Source organism: Mercenaria mercenaria, chromosome 14 (genome assembly GCF_021730395.1).
Source record: "Mercenaria mercenaria strain notata chromosome 14, MADL_Memer_1, whole genome shotgun sequence".
Lineage (NCBI taxonomy): Eukaryota > Metazoa > Mollusca > Bivalvia > Venerida > Veneridae > Mercenaria > Mercenaria mercenaria.
In genome coordinates, this window is record NC_069374.1 from 4,049,697 (window position 1) to 4,072,410 (window position 22,714).

Genomic DNA, 22,714 nt, shown 5'->3' on the forward strand with positions numbered 1-22,714 from the left:
ATATAAAAAAACAGCACATTGCTACATCATTTTGACAAGATCGTCTTAATTGGTCAGTCAGGGACACTAAACCTAACAAAATAAAAAAACAACACACAATTTTTGCCAAGTGAAAGTTTGTATTTCTGTAAAAACCTGTCTTTCATTTACTTTGATTAAAATAATATTGGATGTCAGTAAAAAAAAAACTACATGTAAGAAAAATTAACCTTGAGTCTGGTAATTTGTCCATGTTATAATTATAATTCTATTAAGTCAACATTGATGCTGGTCAGTGTCTGAAATAATGACCAGATATGCACCTGCCAGGTCTTCCTCTACTGTTATAAATATGCACCTGCCAGGTCTTCCTCCAAGGAAAGTCCCCATACAACAAAAATAACACTTCACTCAGTGAGTACCGAAGTCCAACTTGAAAATATTTGAAATATTAATGACTTTTTTCTTCAAACATCCTATAGATGTAAACCTGTTCAAAATTAAGGTTTTATCAACTTTGTTTTCAACCATCACTATTTATTATCTCGGACTGTGGACATAGTTTTTTAGATGCACTTAATTAGATTTTGATAGTATTTTTTGTTGTGGAAATAAAGGAGTTTCCCAGGACATAGTGCAGGAAACATAGAAAAATAAGTACAGTTTGGATATTTTTGCACAAATAAGAAATGTCTTTGGTGTAATTCATTTAATGTCATTTAATGCTATTTAATGCAAAAATCTTCCAAAAACGACTTTGTTTTGGCACTGTTGACATTGATTAGTAATAACCTAAAAAGATTTTTTGTAAACTCACTTTTCTCCATTTCAGATATATAATTTAAGACACACTTTTTGTCTGTTAAAGGCAGAAAATCATAAAACTCAAAAAATCTGAAGGAAAAAACATAAAAAGTTTTTCTTTTTCAATAAATGACAAGAATTGTGTCTCTATCTCACTTTCAATGCCTCTTTAATAGCAGTATGGCGGAGTTATTTTACTACCAGTGGCATACAGCTCGGCAGCCATCTTGTTTATCCGATAGTGTATACACACAGGGAGTCCTACCAGTGTTTATATGTTAACATTTTTGTGTTTATGTGTACATTTTAAATGAAAACAGTCGTAAAACTGAACAGTTTGTTGATAAATTGTATACTGATATTTTATTCATCAAGTGGAAAGTGCGGAAAACAGTTTTAAAAGCATTTATTTGAGAAAACAGCAAATTTTCTTTGTAAAATAGTGTTTTGTTAATGTGATACAAAGTATGTTTGATGTAAAATTCAGGATTTAGAGGCAGAGTTAAGAATTTAACAGGATTTAAACATCAGGATTAGGTAAAACTTAATATGTCAGATAGAATTCAGCCATTATTTGATTATTAAAATTGTGCAAGACAGATGTAAATTACAATTTATAAATAGATATATTGAAGTCTTACACAGACTTGCTTCCCTTGGTCTGTTCTCCACTTGATTCTGGATTAAAGAGGAATGTTCTATTGTGAAGAATTGAATAATGCATTCAATGACTTTATCTAATTTAGTATGTTGTTTTAGACATCTAATTAAGGAATGCACTGTAGATTTATTGAACTGAATATACAGTTTCAAAGTGCAGTAGCTGAATTAAAATCAAAAAAAAAGAATAATTTGAAATTTATGGTAATGAATCATATGAATTATAATAAACTTGTTATGACTGAAGTTAAATTGATTTTTGTGCTTCAAGATTATGTTATTTTAGTGTGTATATTCTGTAAGGATATTTACATGATGCCTCCTCTATGTAGACTAGCCACTAGACTTACAATTAATAATTTTTCACAAAAATTCAACTTTTGTAATTTTTCTTTTATTTTATGTGATTAGTGACAAATGCCAGTCTATTTTAGAGATTTTCACAGACAACTGATTGTGATACTGGACATAGGATGTAGACTGGTTAATATTCACAATTTTACAGATAAAAATATAAAAAAATAGTATACCATACTCTTAGCTGGTCTACTCTATATGATGTAATGAAAAAACATACATATTTAGTTATGTTGTATCATTTTATATATCATTAATTACATTCATTTATTTTCTTAATGGTTTTCGAGTTCATTTGTAAGAAAGAAAACAACTGATTAAATTAGTAAAAGAAAATTAATAGATTTGGCATTTCATGTATAGAAGCAACAATCAGATTGAAATATATATTGAGACACTATGTCTTGTATTACTGTGTAGGTAACTCTCAGAAAATTCAGATGTCTATATTTAACCATTAGCCTGCTGGCGGCAAGTGATTCTGCCTTTGCGACCAGTGCAGACCAAGATCATCCTGCACATCCATGCAGACTGAACATGGTCTGCAATTGTTCGCTATTCGGTCAGTAAAGTTTCAGTGAAAACCCCTTCTAGTAGTAAATGGTACTGCCCAAACTGAATGACAGACCAGTCCATTTTAGAAATTTAGCAGGGTAAAGGTTAAATTATGTTCATTCACTTTTTTTGCACGGCATGGGATTTGGTATCCTCTACATAGTTACAGCCCAAGGGAGATTTAGTCAGCAGTTACCCTGCTTAATTTCTATATTGAACTTTCCCATCTTTCAATTTGGACAGTACTATTAACTGTTGAAAGGGGTGCTTACCAAAAGAGATACTGACTGAATGGCGAACAGTGCAGGTCTTGATCAGACTGCATGGATGTGCAGGCTGATCATGATCTACACTGGTCGCAAAGGCAGAATCAATAGCATCCAACATGTAGGACATGCTCTTCTGGGAAGATTCTTAATATGGTCTAAGCTGTGTGAAGAAGCCTCCAACAGAGAAAGAAAATTTGAGACACCATTTCTAATAATTGTATGCAGACTCTGAACTACAGTGCCAGTGGCAGCAAGAGAAGAACGATGTAACATAATGATATGATGATGCAAAACTAGTATTTTGGGGGGGGGGGGGGGGGGGGTAGAGTCATATTGACACAGTTAATGTGATTTGGCGGCTTTTTGAGCTTTTGATGGGCCAAGAAAGAACCCCGATGACCCACGCATTATTTCATCACTGGCGGGCACCTTGGTAGAACCACCAGCCGTCCATAAGCCAGCTGGCTCCTGCTTATATAAAGGACTTTACACCCCGACAAAAGTTTCCAACCAACATCAGTGACAAGTGATTCAAAATTAACCACTTGGCAGTCCTGGAGGAGAAATGAGAGCCGCCATATGACCTATAACTGTCACTATGTGTTGCTAAGCCAAGGAAAAGAATGAGGCTTGATCAGTTATGAAGGGCGTCCTTGGGCATTTATTCCCCGGATGGAATTGGGTTGAGTCGGATCACGTTACTAGCTTGAGTAAAAACGCTCTAACATCGGGTTTTACATCGTTTACTGCGCTTGTTTACATTGCCAATGGGGAAACCAACATTTCTACAAAAGCAATGTAATTTTTTCATTCAAATATTTTATTTGGTCATAAATTTATCATATGTTTATTTCGCTACGATGTTTCTTTGACATTGAAGTTGTACCTTCTCATTCCGCCATATTGTTTGAGGTCCTCCCGATTAGGAGTAGGTGTGAAATTTTGACCCGAGAACAATGTTCTTGGGTCTTGTTCATGTCATTAGGGCGATTCTATCTCGGATCCAACACGCTCAAGGACACCCAAAGATTGTTTATATGACATTACTCAAAATTCCCACTTTAATTTTGTGCATGTCGGAGTCATTCTTAAAGGCTAGCCTTTCGGATGTTATGCGAATCTTGCTTGCCCTTGTCTACCATGATGGATCCTTGGAAGTTTCATAAATTTAGAGACTGTATTTATACTAGCGTTAAAAATGGGAGTGAATTTTTCCTTTGCACTGAAATCAGTTGTGTGATTTCAGCAATTCTCAAGGCAATTTTAGTTTCCAGTTCCATTATAATTTCCCATGTAGCAGATACTAAATTTTTATACCAAGCAGATAATATTAGCCATAATTAGCGTATTTCAGAAGGTTTTTGTTATTGCAGTTGTATTATTAATGTGGCATTTAATAGCTATGGTAGAGCTCAGTGAAGAAAAAAGTATTTCATTTTTTACATAACGTCATATAAATTTCGTGTTGAATAGCTATTACCGTGAAATTAGGTAAAAAGGAAAAACTGCTGTTTTGCAAAAGCTTATATTAAGTAGTTAAGATGTAAATTTTGTTTTGTTTCGGTTCATTTTGGCAAAGGCCACTTGGTAAGGAAATGAATACAGAAGACTTACCAATCTTGTGGTTGCTTGTTTGAACCCCTGGTGAGGTGTGTGTTACAGTTTGGCAGCAGAGGGTTTCACAGGAGGTCCGTTTAGTCTATACATTTGGCTGATGTGGGGATGTTGCCTCTAAATATTGCTAAAGAATTCAAAAATACTGGAAAGATAAGCTGACCATTATTGTATAGCTAACATTTTTAACAGTTGAAAGTTGCGTTAATCAAAACAACCAAACTACTACTGATGTGGATGACTGCACCACACATGCAGGAAACAATGCTTCGAGGGAATCCTGGGGACTTCCTCCACCACGAAAGCTGGAACTGAACTAGAACAGGGTTTTGAATTTTAAAACGAGTTTATAACTTACTTATTCAAACATTTTTACATAGTAAAAGAGTAAAAATTATTAAGAAAATAAGTTTATAAGTTTTTAAAGCACAGACATACATTGAAATGATGTCATGAATAAGCCAGCGTGAAATTAGTTTGTCAATAACTAAAAGTATTGAATTTGAAGGTTTGAAGATTTTAAAAATATTAAATACGGCATAGAATAGCAGTTTAGTGTATTTTGAGTTTAAAATATAAAAATTACGGCTAATGTGATACAGGTAATGAATCTGTAAATGCTCGGCGAAAAAATTATTCATGCAAATGATTTAAAAATTGTGAATTTTGAAATAGCGGGTATGCAAACTGACTGGAATGGTTATTATGAGAGCTATAAAAGAAAACATAAATTAGCCGTGCCATGAGAAAACCAACATAGTGGGTGTGCGACCAGCATGGATCCAGACCTGCCTGCGCATCCGCGCAGTCTGGTCAGGATCCATGCTGTTCGCTTTCAAAGCCTATTGGGATTAGAGAAACTGTTAGCGAACAGCATGGATCCTGACCAGTCTGCGCAGATGCACAGGCTGGTCTGGATCCATGCTGGTCGCAAACCCACTATGTTGGTTTTCTCATGGCACGGCTCAAATGGTTTCCTGTTAGATCATTATTATTTTAACTAATGGTTTCTGTTTATGATGGTAATAAAATTTTAAAATGCATCTTTTCAATAAACTGTGGGATTACTTTTACGATGTTATTATTGTAAATTATCTTATGGTTGCTATTTTAGTGGGTAAATGCATTAAAAATCGCTAGGAAGTTGGAGAAAATTAGTTCTCTGTGTATACACTGAAAAATAAATGGCTTTTACGGTGTGGAATTGTTGAAAAACATGTGCAGTGTAGGAGCTTTAGAATTTTTTTTCGATGAAATGTATTTAGTCAGAACGAGCATTTATTTTACATACCTAACAGGCAGCGGGTTCTGACTGGAAAAATTCCCTGGTAGTTACACGCAAACAATTTACAGGGTTTGTTTATCTTGCATTACAGCTACCTAATATAATGCAAATATCTAACATAACATAAATAAACAGTTTTACATTGAAAAGTCTTCAGTTTCAGCTCTCATAGGATCCCGTACATAAACAAAGAACACAATCGTTTTATCAAAAACAGGCAGAATCAATCATTTTGAAAAGCAATTATCGGAGTAAATCCCGGCAATTTTTCAGGCTTAGAAGGCAAAGTACTGTATGTATTAGATCTTAGTTGGGTATTGGCAGGATGATAAAGTTAGATAACCCCTACTCTCGGATAGTGATCTCATATGTTGTATTTATTCTACTTGCGGGGATGGGAAACCATAGCGTGTTCTGTTTTTGGTCATATCGGGAACTTTATTCAGATAAAAACATTGATTTCTTGATTTATCCATTGAACAGATTGTTGAGAATTCGTGTAAAATCGAGGGAACTAGGATCGTGTATCATGGTATGTCGGGTCTCTAAATGGATTAAGAAGTGCTATTCCATGTTAGACATGTAAGATGATACTGGAGTTAGTATGGTATTAAATAGGATTCGGGGGAAATGACAATGGCCTTGGTAGAATAGGGAAAATGTTTAAAGGAGAGAGACATTGTGTATGATTGCAATATGGCCTGATTTGCTCCACGATAATTCACATGAGTTAATTATTACTTGTGTAATTTTTAATTGATATGTCGGTAATATTTATGTTAAGTTTGAGATAGTTATTACATGTTGAACTGATATTCAGTATACATTGGCAGAAGTTTTTTTAGAAGGAAGAAAGTGTAAAATGTAGATGTTTCTTTTCCTTGGTTTTGAGACACAATGCAGTGGTGAAGGAAGAATACTGTTTTCTCTGTGGACATTATTTCCAGTAAGGTCGGGCACCAGGCTAATTAGAATGACTGACCTTCTATTACCAGCTGGATCGCTTCAAAAAGTGACAACATGAGCAAGACTAAGAGGGACCAAGAATCTGACGAGGGGCAATCTGAAATTAACCACTTGTCCTTGGACGTCCAAGTGTTTCTCTGAATATTATGTTCAATCTAAAAAGGTTTCCTATATAACATAGAACCATAATTATGCAAAAGTGGCATTATGGCAGCCTTTGATTATCCTTTATAAATGTTGCATACCTTCAGTGTCCTGTAATGTTTTTCAAACCCTATCCAGTACAGATCTTTTCGTCTCAAGTGATTCAGGGAGTTAAGTTGCTTTCAGAGAACAGGTTAGTACTGGTGCAGAATCCAGGAATACTGGTTATGTTAATTGTCTGCCATTACTTGACTGATATACGTACTGTTGAAAAACAAAAGTGATAAACCCCAAAACAACAAAAGGGAGTGACAGTCTGGCTGCTTTAGGTAGCTGGCTGCTTAAAAAAGTTATAAAATAAGAACAGAAAAACACATTTTGGAAGTTAGCTGTCTGTCTGTACAAGACAAGTGGCTGCTTAATGCAGGTAGTCACTAAGGCAGGTTCTGCTGTATATAATTGATTGATGTTACTACAGCTCAAGGCATGCTTCTTTAAAATTGATGTCTTTTAGCATTCTTGCTGGCTCTATTATAACTTATAATTACAATGTAATAACATCACATGATCAATTCTTGAGACGCAGATTCTGTTAGCAACCTTACATGAACATTGGAAATAAATTCCCGGTTTGGACAGGATATAGACTTTATAAATTGCATGGTGAATACAGACATTTGGCAAAGTGACTCGACCAGACCTATAAAACATATCTCTCTTACTTAAAAGAGTTGAATGCCTTGCTTTTTCTTGAGACAAAATTCGCAATTTCCTAATCAAATGAAAACATTGAGAAATGAGACAAATTGTTCATTTTGCAAATGTTAGCGTCAAATTAGATGGGGAAATTTTTTTCCATGATATTTATTATTTCATTCTTAAGTTATGTTTTCTTGAATTTCAGTACATTACCTATAAAAAGATTGAGGATTTTTTCCCCAGGATTTTTTTGTTTCTATGGTATGAGGATTTTTATGTTTGGCTAGAAAAGGTGACAGGTACAAGAAAACTGGCCATGTAATATCATAATTAATAATTATCTGACTATATTTATGATATTAAGACAGGTGCGGGCTAATTAGCACTTGAGTGATTGACAGCTACAAACATGTTTTCTTCTTTTGTACATTCAGATACAGATCTATAATCCCTGGTAGCAATAATGATAAAACTGTAGAGTTGATATTATCATTAGGTAAAGTAACTTTTTTTCCAGATATGCATTTAAGAATATTCTGTTCTGTAAAAACCAGGCTGGGGGTCAAAGGTTAAAAAAGAAGGAGTAAACATCATAGTAGTCTAAAATCTTAAGCATCTTATTGGTTGATTCTGAGATTATACCTGAAATTGACCAGTAAAGGCATTCCATTCATTGACTGGTCTACAAACTTAGTTATCATGAGTAGTATTTCGTGAATAAATTGATATTGTATTGGCAGTGTGTAGGGAGCCTCTGGTTGGGAATAAGCCGTAAAAGACAACAGAATACAACACAAATAGACTATGCATTGCGATGTGATTAAAATCAGTCTGGGTGAATTTCATCTATGAATTCATGACCAAGGAAAAGATGTTTAAAGACCAGATTTTGTGCAGACTGATTTCGCAGTATATGCTTTGGAAGAAAAAAAAAATAGCCGTTAAACCCCAGTACATTACGAATATGTTTTAAAATGCTCTTTTTGTGATGGCCACCCTAGTGGAACATTTTTTCGGTAGTTTGTAATATGTGCGTAGCGCCTCAATTTACAGCAAACTGCTATCTTGTAAAAGATTTCCTCTGTTTTTACGAGAATAGTTATGGCGAACAGAAGCTGAAAAATCCCAATAATTACTTATTTCTGTAGAATAGAGATCCGTTTATCTCCCAGCTTCTATGATATATGCATTGATATATAGTTCACAAACTGTACAAAACCCATAATACAGTCATATACCATTAATTTTTTATCATAACTATAATTTTACGACACTTTTATGTGGTGGCTTTCTTATGAAACTTAGAGGTTGGATATAAAAAGAGTTTTGCAGAGGGCATAAACGGCATATAATGAAGAAGTATATGATGATTGTTAAAAGGCTTTTATAGATAAGTCTGCGTAGAAGAAATGTTGGATTTTTTTGAATGCTTTTGATGTGTGCTGAGAAAAATCGTGATTTACAGGTACGAAGCAGTTGCAGGGCATAATTGTGATATATTAGACATATAACTGCATATCAGTAATAATGAAATTGCATTATGTCTGATTTTATCAATTTAGTTATTCAGTTATATTGCCAAACTTAGAGTCACTAGTACTGAAACCTCATCTTGAAGGGAGCTTGTTGCCGGAATAAGATGCGTCAGAAATTTTAATTTTGAAAACAGATTGTAGTAACTTCAAAGTATCATTCACCCCTCCCCAAGTTGACAGTTAGTGCTGATGTTAAGCATAATGGGAACTTTTATGTGGCACACAAAAGTCCTGTTGATATTTCCAAGGTAAAGGTCATTTGGGGCTGTGTGGGCAGTCACCTTTACCTAATTAACATCTCTTGCTTGTTCTATACAAGCAGTCTAGATTTCTGATACTTTTTTTTTAATTCTGTGTTTCTTTCTCTCCCCTGGCCTTACTTGCTGTCAAGATTTTATGGAAATTAATTGCCAACAGTCTCGTTAATTATGAAGAGTTGTGTCATTATAATGGTTTCTACAGCTATTAACGTTGCCTGTTTTTCTGTCTTAACCTGTAATTAAGTTACTGTTCTTTCCTTGTTTAGGAGTGGAGGAAATAAAGAGATACAAGACTTTAAAGAAGAAAAAAAAAAGAAAAAGTCTTCTTGCAGTATTAATAAAGGAAATATAGTTTAAATGACTGCTGTAATATGATACAGTCAAAACTTTTTGTATACCAAAAGACCAGAACCAGAAAGTGATCTTGTTTACAGATGGACTTTTATCACAGGTTAATTATAATAAAAACACTGCAGATATTCTTTCACATCTAGTTGTCTTTCTAGAGTTATTTCCCTTACATTTGCAAAGCTGTGTCTCATTAACTAATTTTTCCTGTATTATCTGCAGAGAGTCTTTGATAGTTATTTACCTATTTCTCATTAAATTCATATTTCAGATATAAAAAGGCACAATTATCATATTGAAATTATTGTTAATTTTGCAGTGCTATAGATCGTTTCTAAAAAGATATTGCATTAAAATCCATATTCTATGAATGACAAGACACTTGAAACAGAATAATTTATACACTAGTTATTTTTATTCTGTTCACTGTTTGTACCCATTGCTGAAGGCTACAAATACTAGATTAGAGAGCACAAAAGTGCGCTCTGCGGGACTCTAACAAGAAATGTGTTAGCTTTTGGATTTCTCGCCAGTGTTTTGACTGTGAGAGAATGATTGGCAAACATGAACAAGAATGTTACACCTTATTTCCATCTCAAGAAGATATTCTTTCCAATTACTACCCAGTGCATTTTCATTTTTGAATGTAATACACAGGAGATCATCTTTAATTGTTAACCTTTTAGCCTGCTAAAGTGTTCAGATTTAATGACTGAATAGTGAACTGTGCAGACCATGATAAACCTGCATGGATGTGCAGTCTGATCTTAGTCTGCACTGGTCGCAAAGGAAATTATAAACTGACTACCTACTGACGTGAGGGAATGTTAGACTGTTTTCTTTGTTAAGTTAATGTTAGAAATTGAAGTGAAGCTAACAGTCAGGATGTGGGATATATTTTTTAGGAATTGTTGTATGATTACAATAAATTTCCCCAGTTATGCTTGTTTCTGCCAACTTGCCTTGGGTTGCAGAATTATTCTCATTTCACATATATATATATAAAGAAATTACATTAATTTTTCGCTATCGTATACCATGACGGGTGTACAACTTCAAAGTTTGCCTTTAATAGCGAGTGGAATGAAATGGAAATAAAATTGCAATATAAAAGTCTATCAAACAGTTGGTAGTGTAAATTAAATAGATCAATTTATGACATTTAATTGTATAGCACCTGTGACCGATGATAAATACACATGCAAGTATTGATGTACCTAAGGCACATCTTTGCTCATCCTTGTTGCCTGCGTGTTAAGCTCAGAAGGCAGTGCATAAGAAGAGAACGTTGGTGTAGAATAGGGCGTGTGAATCTACTGACGTTTTGGATTAGTTTAAACACTTATTTATTCTTTTTCAGATTTGCAGTACATAAGTACAGTATAATATAAATTACGCACAGGCTTGAGTTGAAAGTTTTGTGGTAGTAGGGGGCAAGGCACATATTTTCTCAAAGCATAACATGGCTTTTTTACTTTAGCCAATCAACTGTGTTAGATATAAACTGGTCATATAACTTCACTATGGACAGGCAGTTTATATAGTAAGTTCTGTAATAAATATCAATATTGGTCATAAGTATACCAGCACTGCAGTCTATATGATATCTATATTCGCTAAATATTTCTATTTTCAGGGTGAGTTAGTCGAGTATTATTACTTCTGGAAGAAGACTCCAGCTGCTGCTGCCAACAGACCACATCGACGTCACCGACGGCACGGAGTAAAACGTGCAACTACTAGATCACAACGTCCGGCAAGTAGCGAATTCTGTAAGTGTCTTGTGTTGTCAGTTTTATTTGAATGGAATCAAAAGGAAATTAGTACAGGAATGGAATATTTCGAAGTTCTAATGAAAGTTAAATGTATTCTGTCAGAAAAAGCAAAAGAAGCTCAAGGTGATGACCTTGCAGTGAATAGGTCTTGGGCTCAAGCACAACTAGGGGTCATGAATGTGTTATCCACAAAATCTGGGTCCCAGAAAGAGAGAGTACTTAGATATTATTGAAAGACTTGATCCTTCGACACTTAAGATGAATGTGAAGTGATATAACTTCTCTTGGTAATTGCAAGTCTGTCTCACTAGTAAGAACGGTAGCCCTAGTGGAAGTGCATCCTCAGGCTCCCTGGCTGTATCCTAGTAAACACATGAAAAATGCTACTTGTAGCTCCCTTGCTTGGCTCTGAGGCTGCTTTAAAATATGGGATGAGGGTACACTGTTTGCAGTGGCAACCATAAGGTGTGTTTAAGTTGAACTTGTTTCATTTAGTTTTTAAATATCATAAATATAAGAAAGTTACCTACCACAGTTAGCAGAATGAATTAATTGTAGTTTCCATGAGTCATAAGATTTTAGCTTTGACTTTGAAATATTAAAGTTCTTTAGAATCAGTTTAATTTGCAATAGCATTAATTTCCCCAGGGTTTTTGTACTTATCTTCAGGGGCATCGTTTACATATTTGTTTTGTTTATCATCATCAGAAATTACCTCGAACAATTTAATTTAGAAATTAATGATCATTTCTAAAAAAATTAACGTGCAAGATATGTATAAAGCTATTTTTTTTTGCTACAATCGTATGTTTTGGTACAGTGTTCGAATGTAACTGTATACTAACTAGTTCCATGTCTTCTCGATCAATCTCTGAGTATGACCATATTGCATCCAAACAGTAAAAAGCAAACGTGCCCGCCTCTCAGTACTGCATGCCAAAATATGTATATGTTAAATAAAGTATTTGTTCTTTAAATATCACTGTGTAATTCATGGAGGAAATACTTCAAAAGCTGACATTAAGATGAAAGATGGTTGATTTTCAAAGTCAAACAAAAATCAATGAAAGAAATTGACAGGCTGTTACGGTAGACTGATGGCTTTATCATAGAGGGAAAAAGAAAAAGCAACGATAGATCTACTGCCTCTAGCATATGCATTATTGATGGGGATGAATATTTGCTGATGTTTTTCCTATTTGTAATACAGATACTGCAGTGCAGACATGATGAAACGTTTCTCTTTAAGCGAGATAATAATATCCGTAGAGAATCATAGAAATTAGTTCAAAGGCATTCGTTACGCATAATGTACTAATGTATTAATAGGTGGTACGAATAAGTCATAAAACGCCCTGCAATTTCCTTTTATTTTTTTTCTGTTTCCTTTTTAGCTCACCAGAGCACAAAGTGCTCAGGGTGAGCTATTGTGATCGCTCACCGTCCGGCGTCCGTCCGTCCGTCCGTCCGTTGTCCGTCCGTCCGTCCACACTTTCCTTTAAACAACATCTCCTCCTAAACCAACAGGCCAATTTTGATGAAACTTCACAGGGATGTTCCTTGGATGGTCTTCTCTAAAAATTGTTCAAAGAATTGAATTCCATGCAGAACTCTGGTTGCCATGGCAACCGAAAGGAAAAACTTTAAAAATCTTCTTCTCAAAAACCAGAAGCCCTAGAGCTTAGATATTTGGTGTGAAGCATTGCCTAGTGGACCTCTACCAAGTTTGTTCAAATCATGACCCCGGGGTCAAAATTGACCCCGCCCCAGGGGTCACTTGATTTTACATAGAAAAATCTTAAAAAATCTTCTTCTCGAAAACCAGAAGCCCTAGACCTTAGATATTTGACATGTAGCATTGCCTAATGGACCTCTACTAAAGTTGTTCAAATCATGACCCCGGGGTCAAAATTGACCCCGCCCCAGGGGTCACTTGATTTTACATAGGAAAATCTTCAAAAAATTTCTAAAAATAAAGCAGAAGGCCTAGGTCTTAGATATTTCACATGTAGCATTGCCTAGTGGACCTCTACAAAATTTGTTCAGATCAGACCCCCGGGGTCAAAATTGACCCCGCCCAGGGGTCACTTGATTTTACATAGGAAAACCTTAAAAAATCTTCTTCTCAAAAAGCAGAAGCCCAAGAGCTTAGATATTTGACATGTAGCATTGCCTAGTGGACCTCTACTAAAGTTGTTCAAATCATGACCCCCGGGGTCAAAATTGACCCCGCCCTAGGGGTCGCTTGATTTTACATATGAAAATCTTCAAAAATTTTCTTAAAATAAACCAGAAGGCCTAGAGCTTAGATATTTCACATGTAGCATTGCCTAGTGGACCTCTACAACATTTATTCAAATCATGACCCCAGGGTCAAAATTGACCCCGCCCCAGGGGTCACTTGATTTTACATAGGAAAATCTTCAAAAAATTTCTAAAAATAAACCAAAAGGCCTAGGTCTTAGATATTTGACATGTAGCATTGCCTAGTGGACCTCTACAAAATTTCTTCAAATCATGACCCCCAGGGTCAAATTGGCCCCGCCCCATGGGGTTACTTGATTGTACATAACAAAATCTTCAATATTTTCTAAAAATAAACCAGAAGGCCTAGAGCTTAGATATTCGACATGTAGCATTGCCTAGTGGACCTCTACAAAATTTGTTCAAATCTTGACCCCCCAGGGTCAAATTGACCCAGCCCCAGGGTTTACTTTATTGTACATTGGGAAATCTTCATAAATTTGCTTAAAATAAACCAGAAGGCCTAGATCTTAGATATTCGATGTGTAATATTGCCTAGTCGACTTCTACAAACTTTATTCAAATCATGACCCCCGGGGTAAAATTGGCCCCGCCCCAGGGGTTACTTGATTGTACATTGGAAAATTTTCCAAAAAATTTCTGAAAATCATCAGTTTGACATTTGAAACATATTACTCTGGTGAGCGATCCAGGGTCATCATGACCCTCTTGTTTGGAAGAGTAGTACATTAAAAGAAATAAATAAAGTACATACAGCGTTTTTTTCCCTGTGAATTCAATTCCATTAGTATGGAAAGTATTTTTAATGAAGAAAAGTGTACTTTTTCTAAAAACAGTACCAAATGATTACTGCTAGTTGTTTCTTTGTTTATGTCCAGGGTTTTATAAAGGATATTTTAAGCTAGTGACGTCACATATAAACTTGTCGTGTACTTTGCCGAAGTTAAATGCTGTTTAGAATAATAACTAAAAGTACGTATCAGTAAAAGGCTCAATATAATGTAATTCTGTTCCGGAATAGTGACTTGAGTATGTCCATATATGAACATGTGGTTTATTTGTTTAGATCAGGGAAGCAAAAAAATTTCTACTGAAACAAGACAATAATGAAATGCCATTGAACAATTCAGACAAAACAAAGAAAAAAATAAAGGATGCAGACAGCTGTAAAAAATTACTTATATTTAAATTAATCAGACATCCCAGGATGCAATGTTTTCAATTCCACGTATGTTGTGTCATTTCCAAAATTATTGGGGGAAAAGGCTTGCTGTATAACTTCTGCTGAATGATATACCTTGGTAACAGAGGCAGACATTTTATTTCTTCACCTTTAGCCTGCTTACCGCGAGTGATTTTGCTTTTGCGACCAGTGCAGACCAAGATCAGTCTGCACATTTGTGCAGTCTGATCATGGTCTGCACTGTTTGCTTTTTTCAGTGAACACCCCTTCAAATAATAAGTAGTATTGCCCGAATTGAATGATGGTTCAGTCCATTTTAGAAATTTAGTAGGGCAGAGGTTAATAGACTGTTTGTGTAAGTCGTGAAACTGTGCTTAAACAAATTTGAGACTTGGTGTTAGCACAGTGAATTTGCTAGGTTATGTTAATTCAAAATTCAATGCTGTATCTTTTATGACAGTTTTCTGCGTCAGCTGTGAAATGTAACAAAAAGGATAAATGCAAAGAAACATCCATTTCATCTAAGAGATAGGGTAAACTAGAATCTGAAATCATTTTATTTAATGCAATTTTATGGTGTTTCAATTACCCAAGATGTTACACTTTTCCATTAAATCAGATTTACAATTTTGCTTTCTTCCAGCAGCGAGAAAAAATATGTCTGACAGGCTGCACATGAATACGAAATCAAACTTCTCGCTGTTTTACAGTTATGTCATCCTTGTTCTGTTAACTTAATTTCGACCGTTTTTCCAGGTTTGTCTAGTATGTCGGAAAATATGCAAAGTTTTCTCTAAAACGATTTTAAATACAGATATTTTCCCTCCACCAGAGTATACTGTGTGGATGTTGGATGTATTTAGTTTTGAAACAAAAGTTAATACTGGCACAGAATTCTGGCATATGCTCTTCATGCACTAAAGTTAGTGGATCTGTAACGACAACTTCAAATTTCCATCCGATTAATCATTCTTGTGTGAACTTTTTGGCATTTGTTGGTCAATAATATAGCTCGAATGAGCATATAGCACTTGATATGGACGAGGAAAGCGAAAATTGGCGATGTTTGTTACAGGTCCGTTACCTTGAGACAGTTTAATTGTTTTTCGTTCAGCCTTCATTACATGTAACAAAGAAGTTTGTGATAATGCTGCCGTAGATTGCATTAACATTGTCTGCTTAACTGTTTCCCTGTGCATCTGCCATTACTTTACATCTTGGAATTATTCTTCCCCACAAAATGTTCCCGAGGGTGCACTTAGATCAAACTTGCCCTGTAAACAAAGAATGCAGTATCCTTAGGGGAAACATTTACTGGATTATTGCCGCATAGAGCTCCGCGTGTAAAGCGGTATATTTCCTTTTAAGGTCGTTCTCTTGTCTACGATTATTGGGAAATTTTCAGACTATTAATGTGTGCCTACAAGTATAAAGCGACCTGAGAAACTGGTCACCTTTATACTTTCTTGAAAAGCCGGTTTCATAAGAGTTACAGGAATGTTTTGTGCACTAAATACCTGTAAAGAGATATCTTTACAGTGTTATAGACTAGTGTAAGTGATAGATAACCTTTGACAAATTGCCTGCACAAATCTTAAAGGATAGACCCAGTTGTCTGGTAAAATAAAACAGTTTGATAGATGGATTTCAAAGGTTGACAGTGGGTGGCTTTCACATAAACAAAAACTCCCATGTGCTGAAAGGTCATATCATTTGCAGTTGTTGATTATGAAATTACCTTCACTGTGTTGATTTGTGTGGTACAAAAGCCATGATTAGTACATAACATTTCACTTTCTTTTAAAAGTTGTTCAGCTCAGTTGATCTTTAATTGTTTCACCAATAACAAAATGACAAGATTGCGCAATACGTGGCTGGGTATCGTTAGTTAGAGAATGGGTTTACTGAGGTTAATTGGGCTTGTAAAGAGGGTATCGTCACCTTAATATGGAGGTCATGAGTTTAAGTACTCTTTGGGTCATAACATTGCTTTTCCACAAGAAAGGATAACTGTTGACTGAGCCAACATGCTTGAGGCTTTCAAATAAAATGCATGCATATATAGTAAGTAATGATAAATATTCATATAAACTTAAGTTTTTCTTGAAAAGTTTTATGACAGTTATATCATACACACAGGGATCTAGGTTTGGCATTAGTTGCTGGTGTTGTGACATAGACTTGCAATGTTATGATGTTATATATTTCCAGTGGACCTTAGTTCGGCCAGTGATTCTGAGAATGATTCCGAGGACAGCGATGGACTGACCGGATATAGGTGCCAAAACTGTCTAGTCACTGGTTAGTATAAAACCAACTTTTTACACCCCCTGCCATTGTAATGGTAGAAAAAATGATGTGGTATCATTGTACAGGAGTGCATTTGTATGTATGAAAATAATTTCCAGTCAAGAACATTTTGAAATAGCTTGCCATAAGTGATTATCATAATAAAATGTGTCCTAGGCAAGAACCATGTTGCATGCTAGTCAGAGTCTTAGTTGGCTGGCTCACAGTCATGGTCAGTCTTCCTGTATAAACTCCAGTGACAACAGTTGTTTGTGTTTGGCACAAATCTTTGCAGTGCATGCTGGGATTTGATGCCTGATATCATGTTAAGAGGGGACCTGGGATTAACCACCTCTATTTAAAAGCTGAAAAGTCATTATGTGGCCTAAACTATGTTGGTGTGACTTAAAACCGGATATTTGACAAAAACTAAAACTGTATGTTTGGAATGATAACATAAAGATCAGTTTAAATTGGCCTGACACATTGAAGTTCACGATGAAAGATATAAAAAATTTAGCAGCAAAAACTAAAATGCTAAAATGTAGGTCTTTATTGAATAGACTTTCTTGCTTTTTGTATGTGCTCATACTCTTTTGAAATCAATTTTCATTTTGTTCATTTTTCCATTTTCTTTAAATTAATCTTTGGAAATTAGATTTAAACATGTTCTGTACTGAATTTTCTCAAAGTTACTATTGATCAATTGCAAATAAAAATTATGTCGGTATAGGACAAATATATGTTTGAAAGCACAGGTGTCCCCCCTGTGAATTTACAAAGAACATAGTAAGTAACATGTAATGGAAAATGAAATAGGTAATGAATTATTTATATATGTATACACTCTTGATGTAAAATTATTGAATAGTCATAGATACACTTCAACAAATTTGAAATTTTCTTCTGCCTCACAAAATAGAGTCCAGTCCTTTTTTTGTCCAATGATTGAATGTAATATCGTAAGAGAAAGACCTCAAGCATCATTCTTTGTGACCTCTATTAAATACCAGACGGTTTTCTTCTCTGTATTTATTTGTTGAATATGATGCGCAGAGCTTTATTTCTCCACAGCGTTAATGTGTTGAGTGTTCCGTTAGCCAAATGGCTATTTTGATGATGTGGCGCGGCTTTACATATTTAGATTGCCTTGTGGAAATCCAATTTACCGATAGTGAGAAAATAATGTCCGACATTCTCATCCTCTTACGCTGAATTTTCCGCTTCGCTGAACGTAATCCCTGCCTAATTCCCCAATATTTGAAATGGGAGCTCACTAAACACTGTTCTATACAGAATGTCTAATCAAGCATGAACTTTGAATGCTTCTCAATTGTACTGCCGACATCTTTTCACTCTGCTTATTTGCGAGTTTCTTAGCCAAGAAGGAATCAGTTCATCAGAACAGGTTTTCAGGAAAAATGGGGACAAAATAGACTGCTAAAAAAAAATTGTGAAGCAAATTATGACTGTTTTTACAAAAATTGAAAATTATGCTGGTGAGATTCATGCTATGATAATTTTGTCATGTTTGTTCCATTTCAAAAAGGTAATAGTCTCGGAAATGCAGGATATATTCTGTCTGCTACAATTACTCTACTTGTCTCTTCCAATCCTGCAGATATTTCTTTTTCCTCAATAAGAATAAGTTATTTAACCAGTCTGTTTGAATACAGAAAGAAAATCCATAACACCAGTCTGGTTTTGACAGTTTAAACCATTTGTCGGTTACAAGTCAGTTGCAAATCATCATGTAAAGTTCTGAGGGCTTCTCTCCGATTGTTGAGAAGGACCTGACAGCCTTTTGTCATTGATATTTCCGAATTGTATACGAAAATATCTCGAATTTTGAGACGAAAACGCAATTTTAGTGAAGGTTATAGATTTCCTGTCATTCTTGGTGAACATTACAATAGATAAAGCTGTTTTCTTCTTCCCGTTTGGTTGATGTGTACGTACAGGGAACATATATTGTTGTATTTAATGTAACAATAGCTAGGGAAAAATGGAAAGACTGTGTAATTATTTACTGTTATGGATAGAAGCTGGGTTATAACAGGCCTCGGCAAAATGATTACGGGTTAGCGGGGAAGAATTGTTTGACATTTGTCTCAGTTTGTATAACGTGCATTCATACGCTGGTACTAAAGAAATAGTCCATTAATTTGGTAATCAATATTGATCAAATTCTACATGAAATTTGTGTATAAACAAGTTGGAAACCCCCTTGGCCTTCAATTCTATGTTTTGCTTTCAAAATGGTATTATCAGGCCACAGGTTAAAATAGATATTTTCCCCCTACTTTGATCATGAAAGCTTTTGTATTGTCTTCACTGTCTTGTTTGGTTAGGAGTGGGAGTAGCTCATTATTTTATAGGGATATGTTTTTACATTGATGCTTCATTTTTTTGACAAGAAGTATTTCCATTAAGTGGATACTTTTTGTCTATCAAATCTCTCTGGTTGTCTGAAGGAAAAACTGACAAGCATTTTAGTCACACAGTAAAAAAATAGTGTAAAATAGTAGTATAACAGTTTTAAATAACACTGAAATAATACCTGTAATAAAAGTTTAAAGATGTTGCTATAAGTTTGAAAATTTTAATATTGTACATCTAGGGGTTATGCCCCTTTAATAGAATTTAGAAGAATGTTTAGATATTTACTATTATACATTCTTGATGTCTTGTATTTACAGTCTCTAAGGATTGGAGTAATGCTGGAAAGCCTAATCCTCGTCTTTGTACAAAATGTCGCATTTTCTTCAAGAAATACGGTGTAGACCGACCTGTAAACAGTCCCGGAGATTCTCCATATTTCCAGCCTGTCCGAGATGGGGACATAAACGGAACACACAATATGCTGACTCGGCAAAACAGGAATTCCGTAAGCTTTGATTTAGTGTTTAGTGCTTATAATATTGGAAGTGTTTGCTTTCTTATATAGTGGCTGCCTTTAAACCCTTCTGAAACTTGTGTCATTCACTGATTAAAGTGTATGAATGCAGATTCCTACACTTCCAATACTGTTGAAGTCCTTTAAGGGTATTAATAAAAGTAGATATTTTCATAATATGTTTATAATTGTTTACAATACACTAGAAAAAAAATGACGTCTACATCATACTGAGAAACAATTCTGTTGAATAGACATTTACACCATAAGCTTCATTGTTTCTGTTGAAATATAGTAACCCATCTTACAAATTTATTAATAAAAAAGTTAATAGTTCTAAAAAAAATTTTCACAGATTGATTCCAAAGGTTTTCTGTTAGATGTGTTTAAACTAGTTTTATCAAAATATCCTTTACCAGACTGACCCGCCCGCTTAGCTCAGTAGGTAGAGCGTTGGTCTACGGATCGCGGGGTCGCGAGTTCGATCCTCGGGCGGGCATATGTTCTCCGTGATTATTTGATAAACGACATTGTGTCTGAAATCATTAGTCCTCCACCTCTGATACATGTGGGGAAGTTGGCAGTTACATGCGGAGAACAGGTTTGTACTGATACAGAATACAGGAACACTGGTTAGGTTAACTGCCCGCCGTTATATGACTGAAATACTGTTGAAAAACGGCGTTAAACCCAAATCATACAAACAAACAAATTTACCAGACTGATTACAAATATTTTCTATTCAAATTCTTTTATCATGATTTCACAGACTGATTTACAAATATTTTCTGTTAAAATGTTCTTGAACCCTTTTTCACAGACTGATTCTAAAGAAAATAAGAAGAAAGGAACAAATAGTGTAAGCAGTCTAGATAATTTAGACAGTCCAACTAGTGATTCAAAGAAATCCCTTGTCCCATCATCACCCTCAGCACTCAGTACATCAAGTAACTGCAGCACAGATAGAGAGAAAAAGAAACGAAGGGTAAGATGTAAAGCTTGTAATGTGTTTTTTTAGGGGGTTTTACAACTTATAGGTCATTGTGGATGCAACATTCTTTGTCAACTTCCTCAGCATTTTATTCATTTTTGTAACAAAAACTCGAATGGAAAAAAGCTTTATGTGCATGAATAAGTGAAAATCATGGGTAGTTAAAGGCGGATGCATTTTAGAGTTTTCTTTAGGAATTCTGCCGGTCTGTTGATTTACTTCGAAATTTTGTCAGTTTGTTGCTGCCAGTATGTTAGTGCAGGTATAGAATGCAAGAGCAGTGGGTTTCTGACCTGCTGCTTCAATATTACCAAAACTGTATGTTACACTAAATTTATCTGGTTTGGGAACGGGTATTGGAGTCAGGTTTAGTAGGTCAGGTAGACTTTGGGGCTTCACAGTGGTGTGGGAGACATATTGATTTACACCTGTCTGTCTGTCTGTCACAAAGCTTGTCCGCACTCTAAGTAACATTTCTCACCCTATCTTCACCAAACTTGAATAAAATGTGTCTGACCATAAGACCTCAGCAAAGTTCACTAAGTAGCCAAATCGGCACAGGCACTTTGGAATTATAGCCCTTGAATTACCGAAAAATCCTCATTTCGCATGCGCTTTCCTGCATGCAAAACGTACCCTATACTACTAATTAGTAGTATAGGGTACATTTTGCCTTCACGAAAGTGCATGCGAAATAAGTAGTATAGGGTACGTTTTAAGTAAACAGTATTTAAAGACTGACTTGCTATTTAGATGATTAGGCAGTTGTGGGAGACATGCTCTTTTCTCAAAAGCATCTCTAGTTTTTAGCTCGACTTTTCGAAGAAAATGAAGAGCTATTGCACTCACTTCAGCGTCCGCGTCCGAGTCGCCGTTGGTTAAAGTTTTTGATAGTCAAATATCTCTGTTACTATCAAAGCTATTGACTTGAAACTTAAAATACTTATTTACTATCAAAGTCTTCACCAGGAGAAACAATCCCCATAACTCTGATTGAATTTTGACAGAATTATGCCCCTTTTTAACTTAGAATTTTTGGTTAAAGTTTTTTATAAAAGTCAAATATCTCTGTTACAATCAAAGCTATTGACTTGAAACTCGAAATAGTTATAAACTATCAAAGTCTACAGCAGGAGAAACAATCCCCATAACTCTGATTTGAATTTTGACAGAATTATGCCCCTTTTTAACTTAGAAATTTTGGTTAAAGTTTTTGATAAAGTCAAATATCTCTGTTACTATCAAAGCTGTTGACTTGAAACTTGAAACACTTATTTACTATCAAAGTCTACAGCAGAAGAAACAATCCCCATAACTCTGATTTGAATTTTGACAGAATTATGCCCCTTTTTAACTTAGAATTTTTGGTTAAAGTTTTGATAAAGTCAAATATCTCTGTTACTATCAAAGCTATTGACTTGAAACTTAAAATAGTAATTTACTATCAAAGTCTACAGCAGGAGAAACAATCCCCATAACTCTGATTTGAATTTTGACAGAATTATGCCCCTTTTTAACTTAGAAATTTTGGTTAAAGTTTTTGATAAAGTCAAATATCTCTGTTACTATCAAAGCTGTTGACTTGAAACTTGAAACACTTATTTACTATCAAAGTCTACAGCAGAAGAAACAATCCCCATAACTCTGATTTGAATTTTGACAGAATTATGCCCCTTTTTAACTTAGAATTTTTGGTTAAAGTTTTGATAAAGTCAAATATCTCTGTTACTATCAAAGCTATTGACTTGAAACTTAAAATAGTAATTTACTATCAAAGTCTACAGCAGGAGAAACAATCCCCATAACTCTGATTTGAATTTTGACAGAATTATGCCCCTTT

The 22,714-nt window shown here is 35.0% G+C and overlaps 1 protein-coding gene across 6 annotated transcripts in view; it reads left to right on the top strand.

Annotated features, from left to right (window-relative positions):
- Positions 1–22,714, top strand: part of LOC123526336 (arginine-glutamic acid dipeptide repeats protein-like) — a 150,214-nt gene that overhangs the window by 91,744 nt on the left and 35,756 nt on the right. For all 6 annotated transcript variants that reach the window (XM_045305450.2, XM_045305452.2, XM_045305451.2 and 3 more), the window contains 4 exons: positions 11,112–11,247; positions 16,910–16,999; positions 19,687–19,874; positions 20,704–20,868. In XM_045305450.2, the coding sequence (XP_045161385.2) occupies positions 11,112–11,247; positions 16,910–16,999; positions 19,687–19,874; positions 20,704–20,868 (579 nt within the window). The remainder of the gene's footprint in view (positions 1–11,111; positions 11,248–16,909; positions 17,000–19,686; positions 19,875–20,703; positions 20,869–22,714) is intronic.